Here is a 13,084-nt window from a genome sequence, read left to right as displayed (position 1 = left end):
GAATGAAGTAGAAAAACAAAAGAAATTCCATTTAAATGTGGTTATTTGCGTGGTGTGCTTTTTGTTAGGCAGATGAACAACACAGGAGGCCTCATGTTGCGAGATGTCAGTGCCCTCCATGCCCGCTGACTTTAATGAGAGTTGAGGATGCTCAGCACATTGTAGACTCAGGCCTGCATTCATTATTGTTTGAGATGACGAGAACACAAGGGGGAGGATGGGTGCAGCAGTCTGACAGTTACAGAACTCCTGGACTAACACCCACTACAGCACTGCTCCCAGCAGATGAGCGGTCCATTGAGAGTAGCGCTGGCTACTCAGGAGCTCCTCACTAATGAGGTGATCCTCAGTTGCCATTCAGAGAGCCCTTTGTGGAACATAGTGAGGAAGGATGCTGGACAGCAATGCTTACCGTGGAGGTGTCAGACTCCAGAGATGGGATTTGGTCTTTCACTGCAGAGAGGATGGCCCCCCAGTGTAAGGTTCTGTTACCCTGGAAAGGGGTTGTAAGATCCTCAGATGGATCCTCTTTTTCCTGGCTTTGTCCTTCTGATGCCATTTGAAACAGCTCCCATACAACCAACTCACAGGCAAAATGGCTTCAGCACATGCCACTAAAGAAAACAGAGGTAGCGTCAGCACAGGGTAGGAATGGATCCCATGTGCATTAAGCCTCAGCTTAATTCTTGGGAGTCCTATAATTCTGATTGTTATACAGTCAGCAATACCCCAGCACTGGATATGATCTACAGTAAAGTGGATTATATGGAGCCTGTCTTTCTACCTGAGTCCCATGAGGCTGACATCTTTGTGCCCTTGGCATAATTTAGAACAGCCTCACAGTTGTTCTAAATTGTGCTGGCTTCTAATAGCACCCTCACACATACCTCAGCTCACCCCTTACACTGGGAGAGGGGCAGAAAGGAGTGATGTAAAGTTGGTACTGCCAGCTCTATGCAAGTCAAAGGTTCCCCCATACCAAGAGAATGCTTTAAGTATATTTTGGGTTGCGAGAATAGCACAAAGGGGAAACAAAGATCTGCCCTTTGGATTTTGACTTCCCAACATTTTTATGGAGAGTGGGTTCTTTCCTAGCTTCTTCCTACAGTAGATTGAGAAGGGGTATTTCACAAGGGGCAGTGGAGGCTGCCTCCTTGCTCACTGGATAATTAATACTATTTGGGGACCTTTTCGTTTTCAATTTGTGATACAATCATATGATTTCCACAGGAATTGAAAATGGGAGTAAATCTGTTCTAACTGGTAATTAAGATTGGGAGGCTGCTACTGTATGGAACTCAGTCACTGATTTAATTATGCTTATGATTATATTATCCTTTTAAATCATTTGTATTGCCACAGGTTGACAGAATGTTTTAAATACAGAGCAAGGTTCATTCTCTGCCCAAGAAGCTTACAATTTAAGATACACAAGGCGAATAACATGCCTGTAAATGCTTTGCACGTCATCCATCTAATATGTCTCTTTTATCCATATCAGACAGTGTTGAGTTTGCATGGCTTCTGATGCCTGACATGGGGCTGGATTTATGTGGTGAGATTAGCACAGGAATGATGTCACCTCTAGAGAATGAATGGGAGCTGCTGAGTGCAAGATTATTCCCACGGGGCTGGGATGAGTTGGTTACCGGAGTTACTCCCCCATATGGACTTTCCCCATATGAAACCCAAGATCTCTGTCATAGGTGGAGATAGTAACAGGAAACATAGGAATAGCCTGGCTGGATCAGACCCAATGTCCATGTAGTCCACCGGCCAGCAACAGATGCTTCAGTGGAAGTGCAACCACCCTTGTATTAAGTGAGATAATCTACCCTTCATTTTAGGTTATTCCCCTACTAATCCTTAATAGCTAGAAATTGCCTTAAAACCTGAATTATGACATTTAACATCTCTTCCAAAATTTGTTAGCATTAATTATTACAATTCTGCATATTCTTGCTACCCTATAAATAATCCCTAGCTTTTATCTAGTGCTTTTCAACAGTCTATCTCAAAGCACTTCACAAAGGGGGGTCAGTATCATTATCCCCCCTCTACGGTTGAGGAAACTGAAGCATAGAGCAGTGAAGTGACCATGCTCATCCAGCAGGCCAGTGGCAGAGCAACAGGGTTCCCTCTCTCCATTACACCGCACTTCCTCTGTCCAATCCATATGGACAATCTTTCATGGTGACAAGCAAGGTAGGCTATTTCCAGCAGTTAACAAGAACATCTGAGGAACAGTGGGGGGTGGGGTGGGGGGGAGAAATAACATGGGGAAATAGTTTTACTTTGTGTAATGACTCATCCATTCCTCAGATGTTCTTGTTAACTGCTGGAAATAGCCTACCTTGCTTGTCACCATGAAAGGTTTTCCTCCTCCTCCCTCCCCCCCACCCCCCCCCGCTGCTGGTGATGGCTTATCTTAAGTGATCACTCTCCTTACAGTAAAAAGAAAAGGAGTACTTGTGGCACCTTAGAGACTAACAAATTTATTAGAGCATAAACTTTTGTGAGCTACAGCTCACTTCATCGGATGCATTACTCTCCTTACAGTGTGTATGATAAAACCCATTTTTCATGTTCTCTGTGTGTGTATATAAATCTCCCCACTGTATTTTCCATCAAATGCACCGATGAAGTGAGCTGTAGCTCACGAAAGCTTATGCTCAAATAAATGTGTTAGTCTCTAAGGTGCCACAAGTCCTCCTTTTCTTTTTGTGAATACAGACTAACACGGCTGCTACTCTGAAACCAGTCTTTTCAATCTTTCTCATATGAGATTTTCCATTACCCTAATCACTTTCATCACCCTTCTGTGAACTTCTTATAATGTTGCAATATCCTGTTTGAGATGCAGTTATTAGTACTGCACACAGTATACTGCCACAACACTGATTGATAATGACGGCAGTTTAATATTCTCTATTATTCTCCATCCCATTCTTTAGGCCACCTAACATCTTGCTCGCTTTTTTGAAGGCAGCTGCACACTGGGCAGAGATTTGCATTGAGCTGTTTACAGTAATGCCCAGGCCCCTTTCCAGAACTGACACCGTTAACGTAGTACCCTGCCGCGGTGCAGGAACAGTTTAAATGTTCCTTTCTGACGTGCGCCACTTTGCATTTATTAACCCTGACTTCCATCTGGCGCCCTAGCCTGGGTGGCACCCTCTGGAGTCTGCCTGGGTCCAGATGAAGCTAAACAACTTGGCGTGAGCCGCAGTTTTTGCTCCCCGCACCTTCCCCGGCCCATTTCTGCCTGGGCTCAACAGCGGGTCCGTGAACACGCCCCGGGCCCGTTCTGATCTGGGACAATTCGCGGCCTCTCCCCGGCCCCAGGCCTCTCCACAGCGTAACGACCGCCTCGGCCCCAACCGCTTAGAGCGGCCGCCGGGCTCGGCCCCAGCCCGGCCCCAGCCGCTCCCTGGCTCCACCCCCGCGCTTCCTCCCGTCCCCATGGTAACCAGGCCAACCGACCGCCCGCAGCGCCCCTGCCCGCAGCCCGGCTCCCCGGCTCTGCCCCCCTCCCAGCCCCGGTGTCCGCCCCCGCGGCCTCACCACACAGCGGAACGCAGCCCCCCAGCCCTCCGCAGCGCTAACCCTGCTCCACCCGCCCCACTCACACCACACCTCAGAGCCCCCTCGACGCTCCCCGACCGCTTGCCCCGCCCCGAGCCCCGCCCCGCCGCCGAGGTCCTGACAGAATAAATTCTACCTCACAGCTACAAAACAAAAAAAAATGAGGAGTCCGGTGGCACTTTAAATACTAACAGATTTACTTGGGCATAAGCTTTCGAGGGTCACAAAACCCACTTCTTCAGATACATGCAGAGTGTTATCGTATCCTTTTCCCTGCCAGGATCTCCCTCACTGTCCTCTTTCTCGTATCTCATTGGCTAATTTGAGCCCCGCCTCATGGGATTCTCATCCTCTATTGGCTGTTTAGCAGGATTGAGGGGTGGGGCCCTAAATTGCCGCGAGGTATCGTGGGGTTTGTAGTTTCGCCCCGATTGGTCACAGGGAAGGCGGCGTAGGAGCAGGAGCTGCGCTCCCGGCGTTCTCGGCGTGCGCGAGGGCTTCCGGCAGTGGCGCTGAGCGAGGTCCCCGGGCCGGGCAGAGTGCGGCGAGGTGACGGGCGGGCGAGGCGCGGGACGAGCGGGTGCCCAGGCTGAGGGGGCCGCTCCCTGCGGTGGGTTCAGTGCTGGGACGGGGACCCCGCTGGGGCCGGCCGGCTCCACCCGCCCGCTGCCAGGCAGCCGCGCTGCGGCGGGGACCCCGCTGGGGCCGGCCGGCTCCAGGCGCTCGGTGTCCCGGGATGAGGCAGCTGCCGGTCTGCTGTGTCCAGTCTGGCCGCAGGCGGACTGCAGGGCTTCGCGGGAGGTACCCGCAGGCCAGAGCAGGACTGGTGGCGTGACGGGGCACCTCCCATCCCTACCCCAGGAGCATGGTGCACGGATGCTGCTGTGCGCCCGCAGAAAGTGACCACGTGCGTTTGAGGGACAGGCTGTGCCCAGGATGGTTTTGTCTCGAAGGCTCCCTACGTGTGTAATCTCTCGGGGTGGCTATATTGCCTGTGGAGCTCAGCAGCAAGGCTGCGCAGAAGCTCCCCGACAGGTTCATGATGAGGCAGTGGTGGCCCACAAACTCAGTGTGGAGGGAGATCTCTGTGTGGCATTATTTCTGAGAGGAGGGTTTGTTCTGATTTAATCATCATGTAGGACCCAATGTAAAAGTTCGTTTCCAGATTTAATATTTAGGCTCTTTGTTCTGTTGTTTTTGTAATGTTTATAATCAACCTAGCAAAATAATCTGATTTAGGTGCCTAAAGCAACAGATGACTACACAAGGCTCTTCTTCAGAGGGTAAATCCTGTTGAATAACCTGGTGTCCCATTTAGGAACAGAGGCTTTTTATATTTTTTTTTAAAAGGAGATTAAAAATGACAAACTGAATAACAATATTGATTGCATTTGGTTTTTATTGCCAAGCACCTCATGTGGTTTGGTTAAGGCAGCTGCTTCAGCTCTTGAATAACTTTACACATACACATTCTCATTTACTTCCTTGGGACTATAGCTGTTGAAGGTATTTATCTACTGCTGTCATAGTACCTGATCACATCCCCATCTTTAATATAGTTATCCTTACAACTCTCTCCCACAGTGATATAGGGCAGTGCTATTCTCTCCATTTGACTGATGAAGAAATGAGTCACAGGAAGACTTAAGTGACTTGACCAAGATCACAGAGGAAGTCTGTGGTGGAGTAGGAAGTTGAACCTTGGTCTCCTGAGTCCCAGGCTGGTGCTCTAATCAGTGGACCATTATTCCCCCTTATAGACCTTTGTGTGTTTACCGCATCAGAAGCGAAGAGCCTTGAGTAGTCCCGTTCTCTTCAGTGAGGCTACTGTGGTATTATTTGTTTTTCCTAATGTCCACCCTAAGCTGCTCTTGCTTCAATTTAAGTCCATTGCTTCTTGTCCTATCCTCAGAGGTAAGGAGAACAGTGTTTTTGGGTTTTTTTCCCCCCCTTCTCCTTATAAAACTTTTTATGTACTTGAAAACTGTTATCAAGTCCCTCTCAGTCTTCTCTTCTCCACACTAAATAAACCCAATTTTTTCAATCTTTCCTCATGTTTTCTAGCCCTTAAATCATTTTTGTTGCTCTTCTCTGGATTTTCTCCAATTTGTCCACACCTTTCTTGAAATTTGGTGCCCAGAACTGGACACAATACTCCAGTTGAGGTGGAGCAGAGTGCAAGAATTACTTATTGTGTCTTGTTTACAACACTTCTGCTAATACATCCCGGAATGTTTGTTTTTCCAACAGTGTTACACCGTTAACTCATATTTAGCTTGTGATCCACTATGACCCCCAGATTCCTTTCTGCAGTACTCCTTCCTAGGTAGTCATTTCCCATTTTGTATGTGTGCAACCGATTGTTCCTTCCTAAGTGGAGTACTTATTGAATTTCATCCTGTTTACTTCAGACCGTTTGTCCAGATCATTTTGAATTTTAATCCTATCCTCCAAACATTTGCAACCCCTCATAACTTGGTATCATCTGCAAACTTTATAAGTGTAATCTCTATGCCATTATCTAAATCATTGATGAAGATATTGAACAGAACTGAACCCAGAACTGATCCTTGCGGGAAGGAACAAAACCGTGGCTGCTGACAACCTTAAAATCAGTTTAAAAGATGATTTCTAGCATTATTTGCTTTGTTGTCTGTACAGTAGACAGACCAAATATTGTAGAACAACAGTAAAGGGCTGTCATGGAGGATCTGCAGCAACCACTTGCCGTTTCACAGGAGAGATTTGTTGACCAAGGAAGGGCAGAGGAGGGGTTCAGTTTATGGGTAGGAATTCAGCATGACGTATCTCTGAGAAGATCACACCTTCGAAGCTGAGGATGCCTCAGCTCCAGAGCCGAGTGGTCACACCACAGTACTGTAAGATCCTGAAATCGGAACTGAAAGTTCTGTTTCGCTTTGGCTCTACAGGTCATGATGTCGGAGCTGAGTGATGAAGCCAGCGAATCGGAGCTCTTGAACCGCAGTCTGTCCATGTGGCATGGGGTAGGCCAGATGATCTGTCGAGAAGAGCTGGATGTTCCACTGGACCTACACACAGCGTCCTCCATTGGCCAGTATGAGGTGGTGCAGGAGTGTATTCAGTGGTAAGGAATGAGCAGCGCATGACCAGCACAGCTGCTTTGTTTGTTGTTTATGCTGATTTTATTTTTTAAATGACAACAGTACAGGATCAATCTGCAGTAGAACAATGACCCTTTGCCAGTGAACTTCTGTGGTATCAGATCATTTGCTCATTGTAAAGTAACTTGTGGCCCATGTCTGGGATGGGGAAATTCACCCCCCCCCCAAATTCCCACTGATTCAGCTGAACTGGAGTTCAATCTAATGGGGAACCACAGTGTAGACGAGGCTCCAGTGCCAGACTTGTTTTTAACACTGTTTTTATTTTAACTTCAATGGTAATAAAGATGATTTTGACTACAGGAGTCTGTGCTGCAGCTATGACCAGCTTTAGTACTGGTTCAGCTGATTTCTTTTTACTTTTTTTTTTTTAGTGGGGAACTGGATTTGAATAAGAGAAACTGTGGTGGCTGGACCCCGCTAATGTACGCCTCCTACATTGGGCATGATACCATTGTGCATCTGCTGCTGGAGGCGGGAGTGAATGTGAATGTCCCAACACCGGAAGGGCAGACCCCACTCATGCTGGCCTCCAGTTGTGGCAATGAGAGCGTTGCCTACTTCCTCCTCCAGGTGGGTGTTCCGGAATGGCTAGGAAAAGCTGCTATTGAAATGCCTGAGGAGTGGAATCCTCCAGCAGTTCTGACAGAGAACTGTAAGCTCAATGCGCTACTGTAAATTCAGCTTCCTGACAGGGATTCAAACTTTCTTAGAATCACAGCTCAGAGGGCAATGGCTAACAGACCCAGGAGAGATGCTGCAGTAAAGAACATTCTCTGTTCTCTTGAAGCAAGGCGCAGAGCTGGAGATGAAGGACATTCATGGCTGGACTGCCCTCTTCCACTGCACCAGTGCTGGACACCAGCAGATGGTCAAATTCTTACTGGACAATGGAGCGAACGCCAACTGCAAGTAAGAAAAAAATACCTGGTATTTCTTTTCTGTCTCGAGGATTTCCACATGATTTCAAATGCAAAAGGAGCACGTTGCCATAAGAAGTGCTCAGAGCATAAAGGAAGAAAATACATTCTGTCCCCTCCTTTTCCCTTGCAGTTTAAGGAAATAAGATGTAATCCACTATTTCTGTGGGCCTTGGAGTTAATGTAATGATTATAGTGCCATCTAAACTGGGGCATGGAGTCTGCCCACAATGCCACTTTAAACCAACATCACCTGAAATGAGGTTCTGTTTTGGCAGATCTCTGTGAAAGTGAAAAGGCATTACAGCTTGCTCCTGACCTCAGTTGCTCTCTGCTGCTGACCTGTATAAGCTAGTCAGTGCTCATGCATGGTCGCTTAACACATTGGCTGGCTTCCCATTCCCATGCCCATGCCCTGCCATTGGTAGAATGCACATCAAACAACCTGGTATGTGTTGGTTGTGCTGTTTCTATTTCGTTAATGTCTAATGATACTGATTTCCAAAACTGAAAGCCCCAGATACTTATTGATGGAAGTCAGTGGAGCTCGGAAGTCAGTGGAGCTAAACAAGTTTATACCTGCCAAGGATCTAGCCCTGAAACTTCACTGACAATCTTACTACTTGAAACAGAATAGCTGACTCTCCTTACCTAGTTACGGTGGCTCTGCAGGACCCAGAGCAGTAAAATCTTTCTGGTCATAACCCTGTTTCCTTCATTTTTTCCATGGGAAGAAATGCTTGTTATGTAAACACATAAAATATTTATTACAACAACAATCTATGTTCTTGAATTTCTAGCCTATTTGCAACATTATCAGTGACTAAATTACATGATACACAAAGAGCCGTGTCACAAGAAAAAAAATCCTTCCAGGCCCTTGTATAACATAGCACTAACTGTCTATTGGCTTTGGACAGCCTATAGCGGCAGTGGGCAAACTTTTTGGCCCAAGAGCCACGTGTGTGGGGAAATTGCAAGCAGGGCAAGGGGTTGGGGTGCGGGAGGGAGTGCGGATTGTGGGAGGGGGTGCGGTGTGCAGGAAGGAGCTCAGGGCAAGGAGTTGGGGCAGAGGAGTGGTGGGGGCTGTATGAAGGGGTTCAGGGATGGGGTGCAGGAGGGGTGCGAGGTGTGGCAGGGGACTCAGGGCAGGGGTGCAGGGGACTCAGGGTAGAGACGGTACAGGAGGGGTTCAGGCTCTGACCTGCCGCTGCTTACCTGGAGCAGCTCCGGGGTGGCAGCAGAACGCGCCAGAGTCAGGGCAGGCTGCCTGCCTGCCGGCCCTGGCCTTGGCCCTGTGACTCTCCCAGAAGCAGCCGTCCCTGCGGCCCCTGGAGGAGGTGGGGGAGCAGAGAGCCCGCGTGCTGTTCTTGCTGTAGGTACCTCCCCCAAAGCTCCCATTGGCTGCGGTTCCCCGTTCCTGGCCAATGGGAGCTTCAGGGGAGGTACCCACAGACAAGAGCAGTGCACAGAACCCTCTGGCCACCCTCTGCCAGGGGCTGCAGGGACGTTGGGCCGGCCGCCTCTGGGAGTGGCACAGCGCCACAGGGTGGCAATCCTGTGGGCCGGATCCAAAGCCCCGAGGACCAAATCCGGTCCCCGGGCCATAGTTTGCCCACCCCTGGCCTATAGGGTAGGACATTAGTGTTCAGTTCAACATCAGCTCATCTTCCTCAGAGTTCTGAACAACTTCTTTTGCATACCAAGGATTAAGTGTAGCTTGAAGTTTATCCCAAGCAAACAAACGCAGTTCAGAATTCATGTATGTAGAAAATGCATATTAAATACAACCAAAGCAGAGAATGTGGTGTGCAAGATAGAACCGGGGATGTGTCTGACAGGATTTGACCCCGCATATACTGGAATTGCCTTTCCTGCTAACTACATTGGTGAAAGAGTGGTGGGGCTTGACCAGGTTTCAGCTGGAGGTGCCCTGGTGGGACATGCTATTATGTTGGCCCCATCCTGCCTGGGATAGAGGGATTAAAATGACATTTTAGTGGATGTGCCTTCTTGAGTAATACATGGCTTCATGAGCTAAGTACTCCCCCTTTTTTTTTTTTTTTTTTTTTGGGTGGGGGGTAGTGAATTCAATTTAATTTTGTGCTGGTTAAAGGGGCAAGTTTGACAAGCCCTGAAAACTGAATTCGTTTGTGACGACTTGGCAAGCGGGGGGGTGGGTTCTGCTTCAGCGGGTGAAATTTTCTCTTTGGTTCTTTTTCTGTGTGTGACCAGCAAACCATATTATATCTTTAATTTCACCTGTCCTGAGTCCAACCTACATGAGCTTTTTCCTCTCTCATCCAGGGAGCCTGTGTATGGATATACACCTCTGATGGAAGCAGCTGCTTCTGGACATGAGATAATTGTCCAGTATCTTCTCAATCATGTAAGTGTCTGCCCAATTCTAAATAAATCCTAGAATCTTTAGGGTCCAGACTTAGTCAGGAGAACACAGAATGTGACAGATCAGGCCTTCCAAAAGGTTATATTTCCAGGCTGCTGTTCTCCATTACAAATCCCCTCTGGTGGTAGGTCACAGCCTCATTTTGTTGTTTTGGGGGGTTGAATGCCTATACACCTGTTTAATAAAGCAGAGAGATCCAAAATCCAAACTAACCTCCCCTAACAGCCCCTGTATATTTACAGCATAGAATCTCTGGTCTTTCCTTGGGTGTAATTCGATTTTTCCAAAGGGGATGAAAGGCTCCTTTTTTTTCTCCTTTCTAATACATATTTTGTTGCTAAAGAAACCAAAAATAACTTCTAAATTCCCACAGCCTATTTCTGACTCACTATGTACCTCACCCTTTCCCTTGTGGTATAATCTATTAAAACACTAGCCCATTTCCAGGGCAAAATTTCCATCTCTGCTTTCTAGAGGTGGTCTCTGTTGCTTTTTCTCCTTGCAATAGGTGTTGCATTGGACACATCCAACAAATGTAGCCAGGGATCCTGTGGTCAGCATTGTTGGTTCCTTCTGGACGCCGCACTGCTGCGGGAGTTTTAGCTCGCTGTAGCTTTTAGCAAAACATCTTTTTTACCTAAGATTGTCTAGGAGTTTGAGCCCCAGCCCAGGGGATTGTGACCGGGCCATGATGACTTATGCTACATATGCTCCAGGCTGGATTGTTGACCTTGTGCTCTTCTGTCAGCATAGCGCGTCTTCACCAGACATGCTATAGTGGCGCAGCTGTGCTGATGTAGCGCTGTAGTGTAAACTTGTCCCTGTAATGATCTAGACACTCTGGGAAAGTCAGACTCTGGAGGCTATTGAAACAGCTCTTGTTTTGAGTCTTTTTGACTCAGACAAAGTGTGATGTCAGTTAAATATCTGATCCACCCCTAGGAGATCCTATCGAGTGCTTGTAGGCAGGTGTCTAGCAGGCATCTTTCACCTCCGTGCTAATGTCTGAATATTCAGTCCTCTTGGCTTCTAACCACAGTGAGCCCCTTTATAAAATTTAAATGTAATTTGCATAGAGACTTTGTTCAGAAAGATGAAGCAATGAAGAAATAATCATCAGCAGAGCACGCAAGATTCTGATGGTGATGCAGAAAAGTGAGATATTGGGCAATTGTGGTGTGTGTGTGAGAGAGAGAGATCATTGGGTGCAGAACATTGAGAAGAGACTCAGGGAATTTATCCATGGATCTCAAGAAGACTTGCGCTTCCTGATAGTTTAAAAAGGCAGACAAGAAGAAGAGGATCTTGATGGAATATGAAAATTCTTTGGTTCCCTTGAATTGTGTGTATGGTGTCCATTCAGAACACGTATGCCAGAAGTATTCATTGCCTTCCCACAGGGCGTGAAGGTAGATGAGAGAGAGAACACGGGAGCCACAGCACGGACTTTGGCCATGAAGTATGGACACACGAAAATCGTGGGGCTGATGGACCTACATGCAGCCCCTGTGCCCAAAGTCTTCTGCAGGGGCCCAGGTAACTGAGACACCTCCTCATATGTGCACGTTAAGGGAAGGTGTTTGGGGAAGAGGCTGTTGCTGTTTTATAGAGCAGTGATTGAGTGGGAGTGATACATCAGGTATCTGCTGGAAATCCCTCTTCTTTAAACAGCAGTGGAATCCTGGATGGTAGCCCTTGTTGGTGCAAGGGGTGCCTTGCAATAAGCTTCTGCTCCAGTCAACCATTGCATGCTCACCCTTTGCTTTGTTTCCCTGTTTTTTCCACTGCTTTTAAAGGGCCAGTAGCAAATCAAGGATGTAAGTAGCTGGAGATACTGTGTTGCTAACGGTCTATGCTTGGACCACAGGAAAATACTGTGAAGATCTGAGCTCCTCGGATGAATCATGCTGCGCCCCCCAGAGACAGAGACCAGTCCGTAAGACCAAGGGCCCCAGTATCCACGAGGGGCCCCAGGCTTTGGCTAAGATAACAGCTGTCGGAATTGCAGGAAAGAAGCAGTCTCGCTCTGGTAAGCGTGGGTCAGGGAATCTAACCATGAGACTCCTTTGTGATCTCAGGGGTGCCACAGTATTGCTTTGCTGTTACTGCAGCGCCAGCACTTCCCTGCTCCTTTAGATTGGGCTTTCCTGCATGGCTCCTACAACTGCCAACACTGAGCAAACACCCGTCATTACAGGGGCTGAAAGCCAGCTCTAAAAACCATCTCCCAGCTGATCGATGAGGGGGGACAACTTTTTACTTACTAGCTGAGAATGTCCTTCAGTATCATCTCAATCTCTGCTTGCTCTCTGGCTCTTGAGATTGTTCCCTCTACCCTTTCCAAGATTGGCTCTGTGACTCTTGAGTCTTTCACAAACCAGCAGGAGTGTCAGGGGGATTCAAGACAGGCCAAACAGTAGGAATGATTAAACTAATCTCCCAGCTTCAGGGCCAGGTGAGCTGTATCTGCCTGAGGAACTGGAAACACTTCCTGCTGCAGTGGAAATTGGCGAGGTCACTCATGTGACTGGCAGAGAGAAACATCAGCCTGGTTTAAACATTAACTCCTTGATGAAGGTGATGGGCCCACCTAAATATAGGGTGGGCATGAGCTTTGCCCTTTGTTAGATGCATGGCGCAAAGTGGTGATGATCAGTGATTCTAGCCAGCTACCTGATAGGTTTCAGAGTAGCAGCCATGTTAGTCTGTATTCGCAAAAAGAAAAGGAGTACTTGTGGCACCTTAGAGACTAACAAATGTATTAGCTACCTGGCTATCTTGGATGGCCAAGAATATTGATTTGTATTGAAGAAAAAATACCAACCCTCAGATTTCCTTGGGCTTGAACTGACCTTATTTTAATGTTGTTTGGGCTAGTGAGGAAACATGCTTTGGTGTAGCCTGATGCTACTACTGGGAGGTGACTGTATTAAAATGCTCAAATCACCAGCTGCAGAACTTCACTGGGTGCTGGCCGTGTGCTGACCCAGATACTTGGGGAAGGGAGGAAATACTCCAAGCTCAATAAG

General features: G+C 47.7%; 2 protein-coding genes across 6 annotated transcripts in view; one reads left to right on the top strand and one right to left on the bottom strand.

Moving 5' to 3' along the window:
- DNAAF8 (dynein axonemal assembly factor 8) overlaps positions 1 to 3,621 on the bottom strand; it is a 152,847-nt gene extending 149,226 nt beyond the window's left edge. For both annotated transcript variants that reach the window (XM_043493524.1, XM_038420719.2), the window contains exons 1-2: positions 3,565 to 3,621; positions 413 to 614 (exon numbers count right to left, since the gene is read on the bottom strand). In XM_043493524.1, the coding sequence (XP_043349459.1) occupies positions 413 to 559 (147 nt within the window). In that variant the 5' untranslated portion in view covers positions 560 to 614; positions 3,565 to 3,621. The remainder of the gene's footprint in view (positions 1 to 412; positions 615 to 3,564) is intronic.
- Positions 3,622 to 3,977: 356 nt separating this feature from the next.
- Positions 3,978 to 13,084, top strand: part of ANKS3 (ankyrin repeat and sterile alpha motif domain containing 3) — a 28,657-nt gene continuing 19,550 nt past the window's right edge. The window contains exons 1-7 of one of the 4 annotated variants that reach the window (XM_038420339.2): positions 3,978 to 4,195; positions 6,516 to 6,691; positions 7,103 to 7,301; positions 7,519 to 7,640; positions 9,956 to 10,037; positions 11,456 to 11,591; positions 11,923 to 12,084. In XM_038420339.2, coding sequence (XP_038276267.1) covers positions 6,519 to 6,691; positions 7,103 to 7,301; positions 7,519 to 7,640; positions 9,956 to 10,037; positions 11,456 to 11,591; positions 11,923 to 12,084 — 874 coding nt within the window. In that variant the 5' untranslated portion in view covers positions 3,978 to 4,195; positions 6,516 to 6,518. Of the gene's footprint in view, positions 4,196 to 6,515; positions 6,692 to 7,102; positions 7,302 to 7,441; positions 7,641 to 9,955; positions 10,038 to 11,455; positions 11,592 to 11,922; positions 12,085 to 13,084 lie in introns of those variants that run through there. The other 3 variants (XM_038420340.2, XM_043493523.1, XM_038420343.2) reach the window with 3 other exon arrangements.

The sequence above is a fragment of the Dermochelys coriacea genome, chromosome 10 (genome assembly GCF_009764565.3).
Source record: "Dermochelys coriacea isolate rDerCor1 chromosome 10, rDerCor1.pri.v4, whole genome shotgun sequence".
Lineage (NCBI taxonomy): Eukaryota > Metazoa > Chordata > Testudines > Dermochelyidae > Dermochelys > Dermochelys coriacea.
This window is presented reverse-complemented; position numbering and strand designations above follow the sequence as displayed.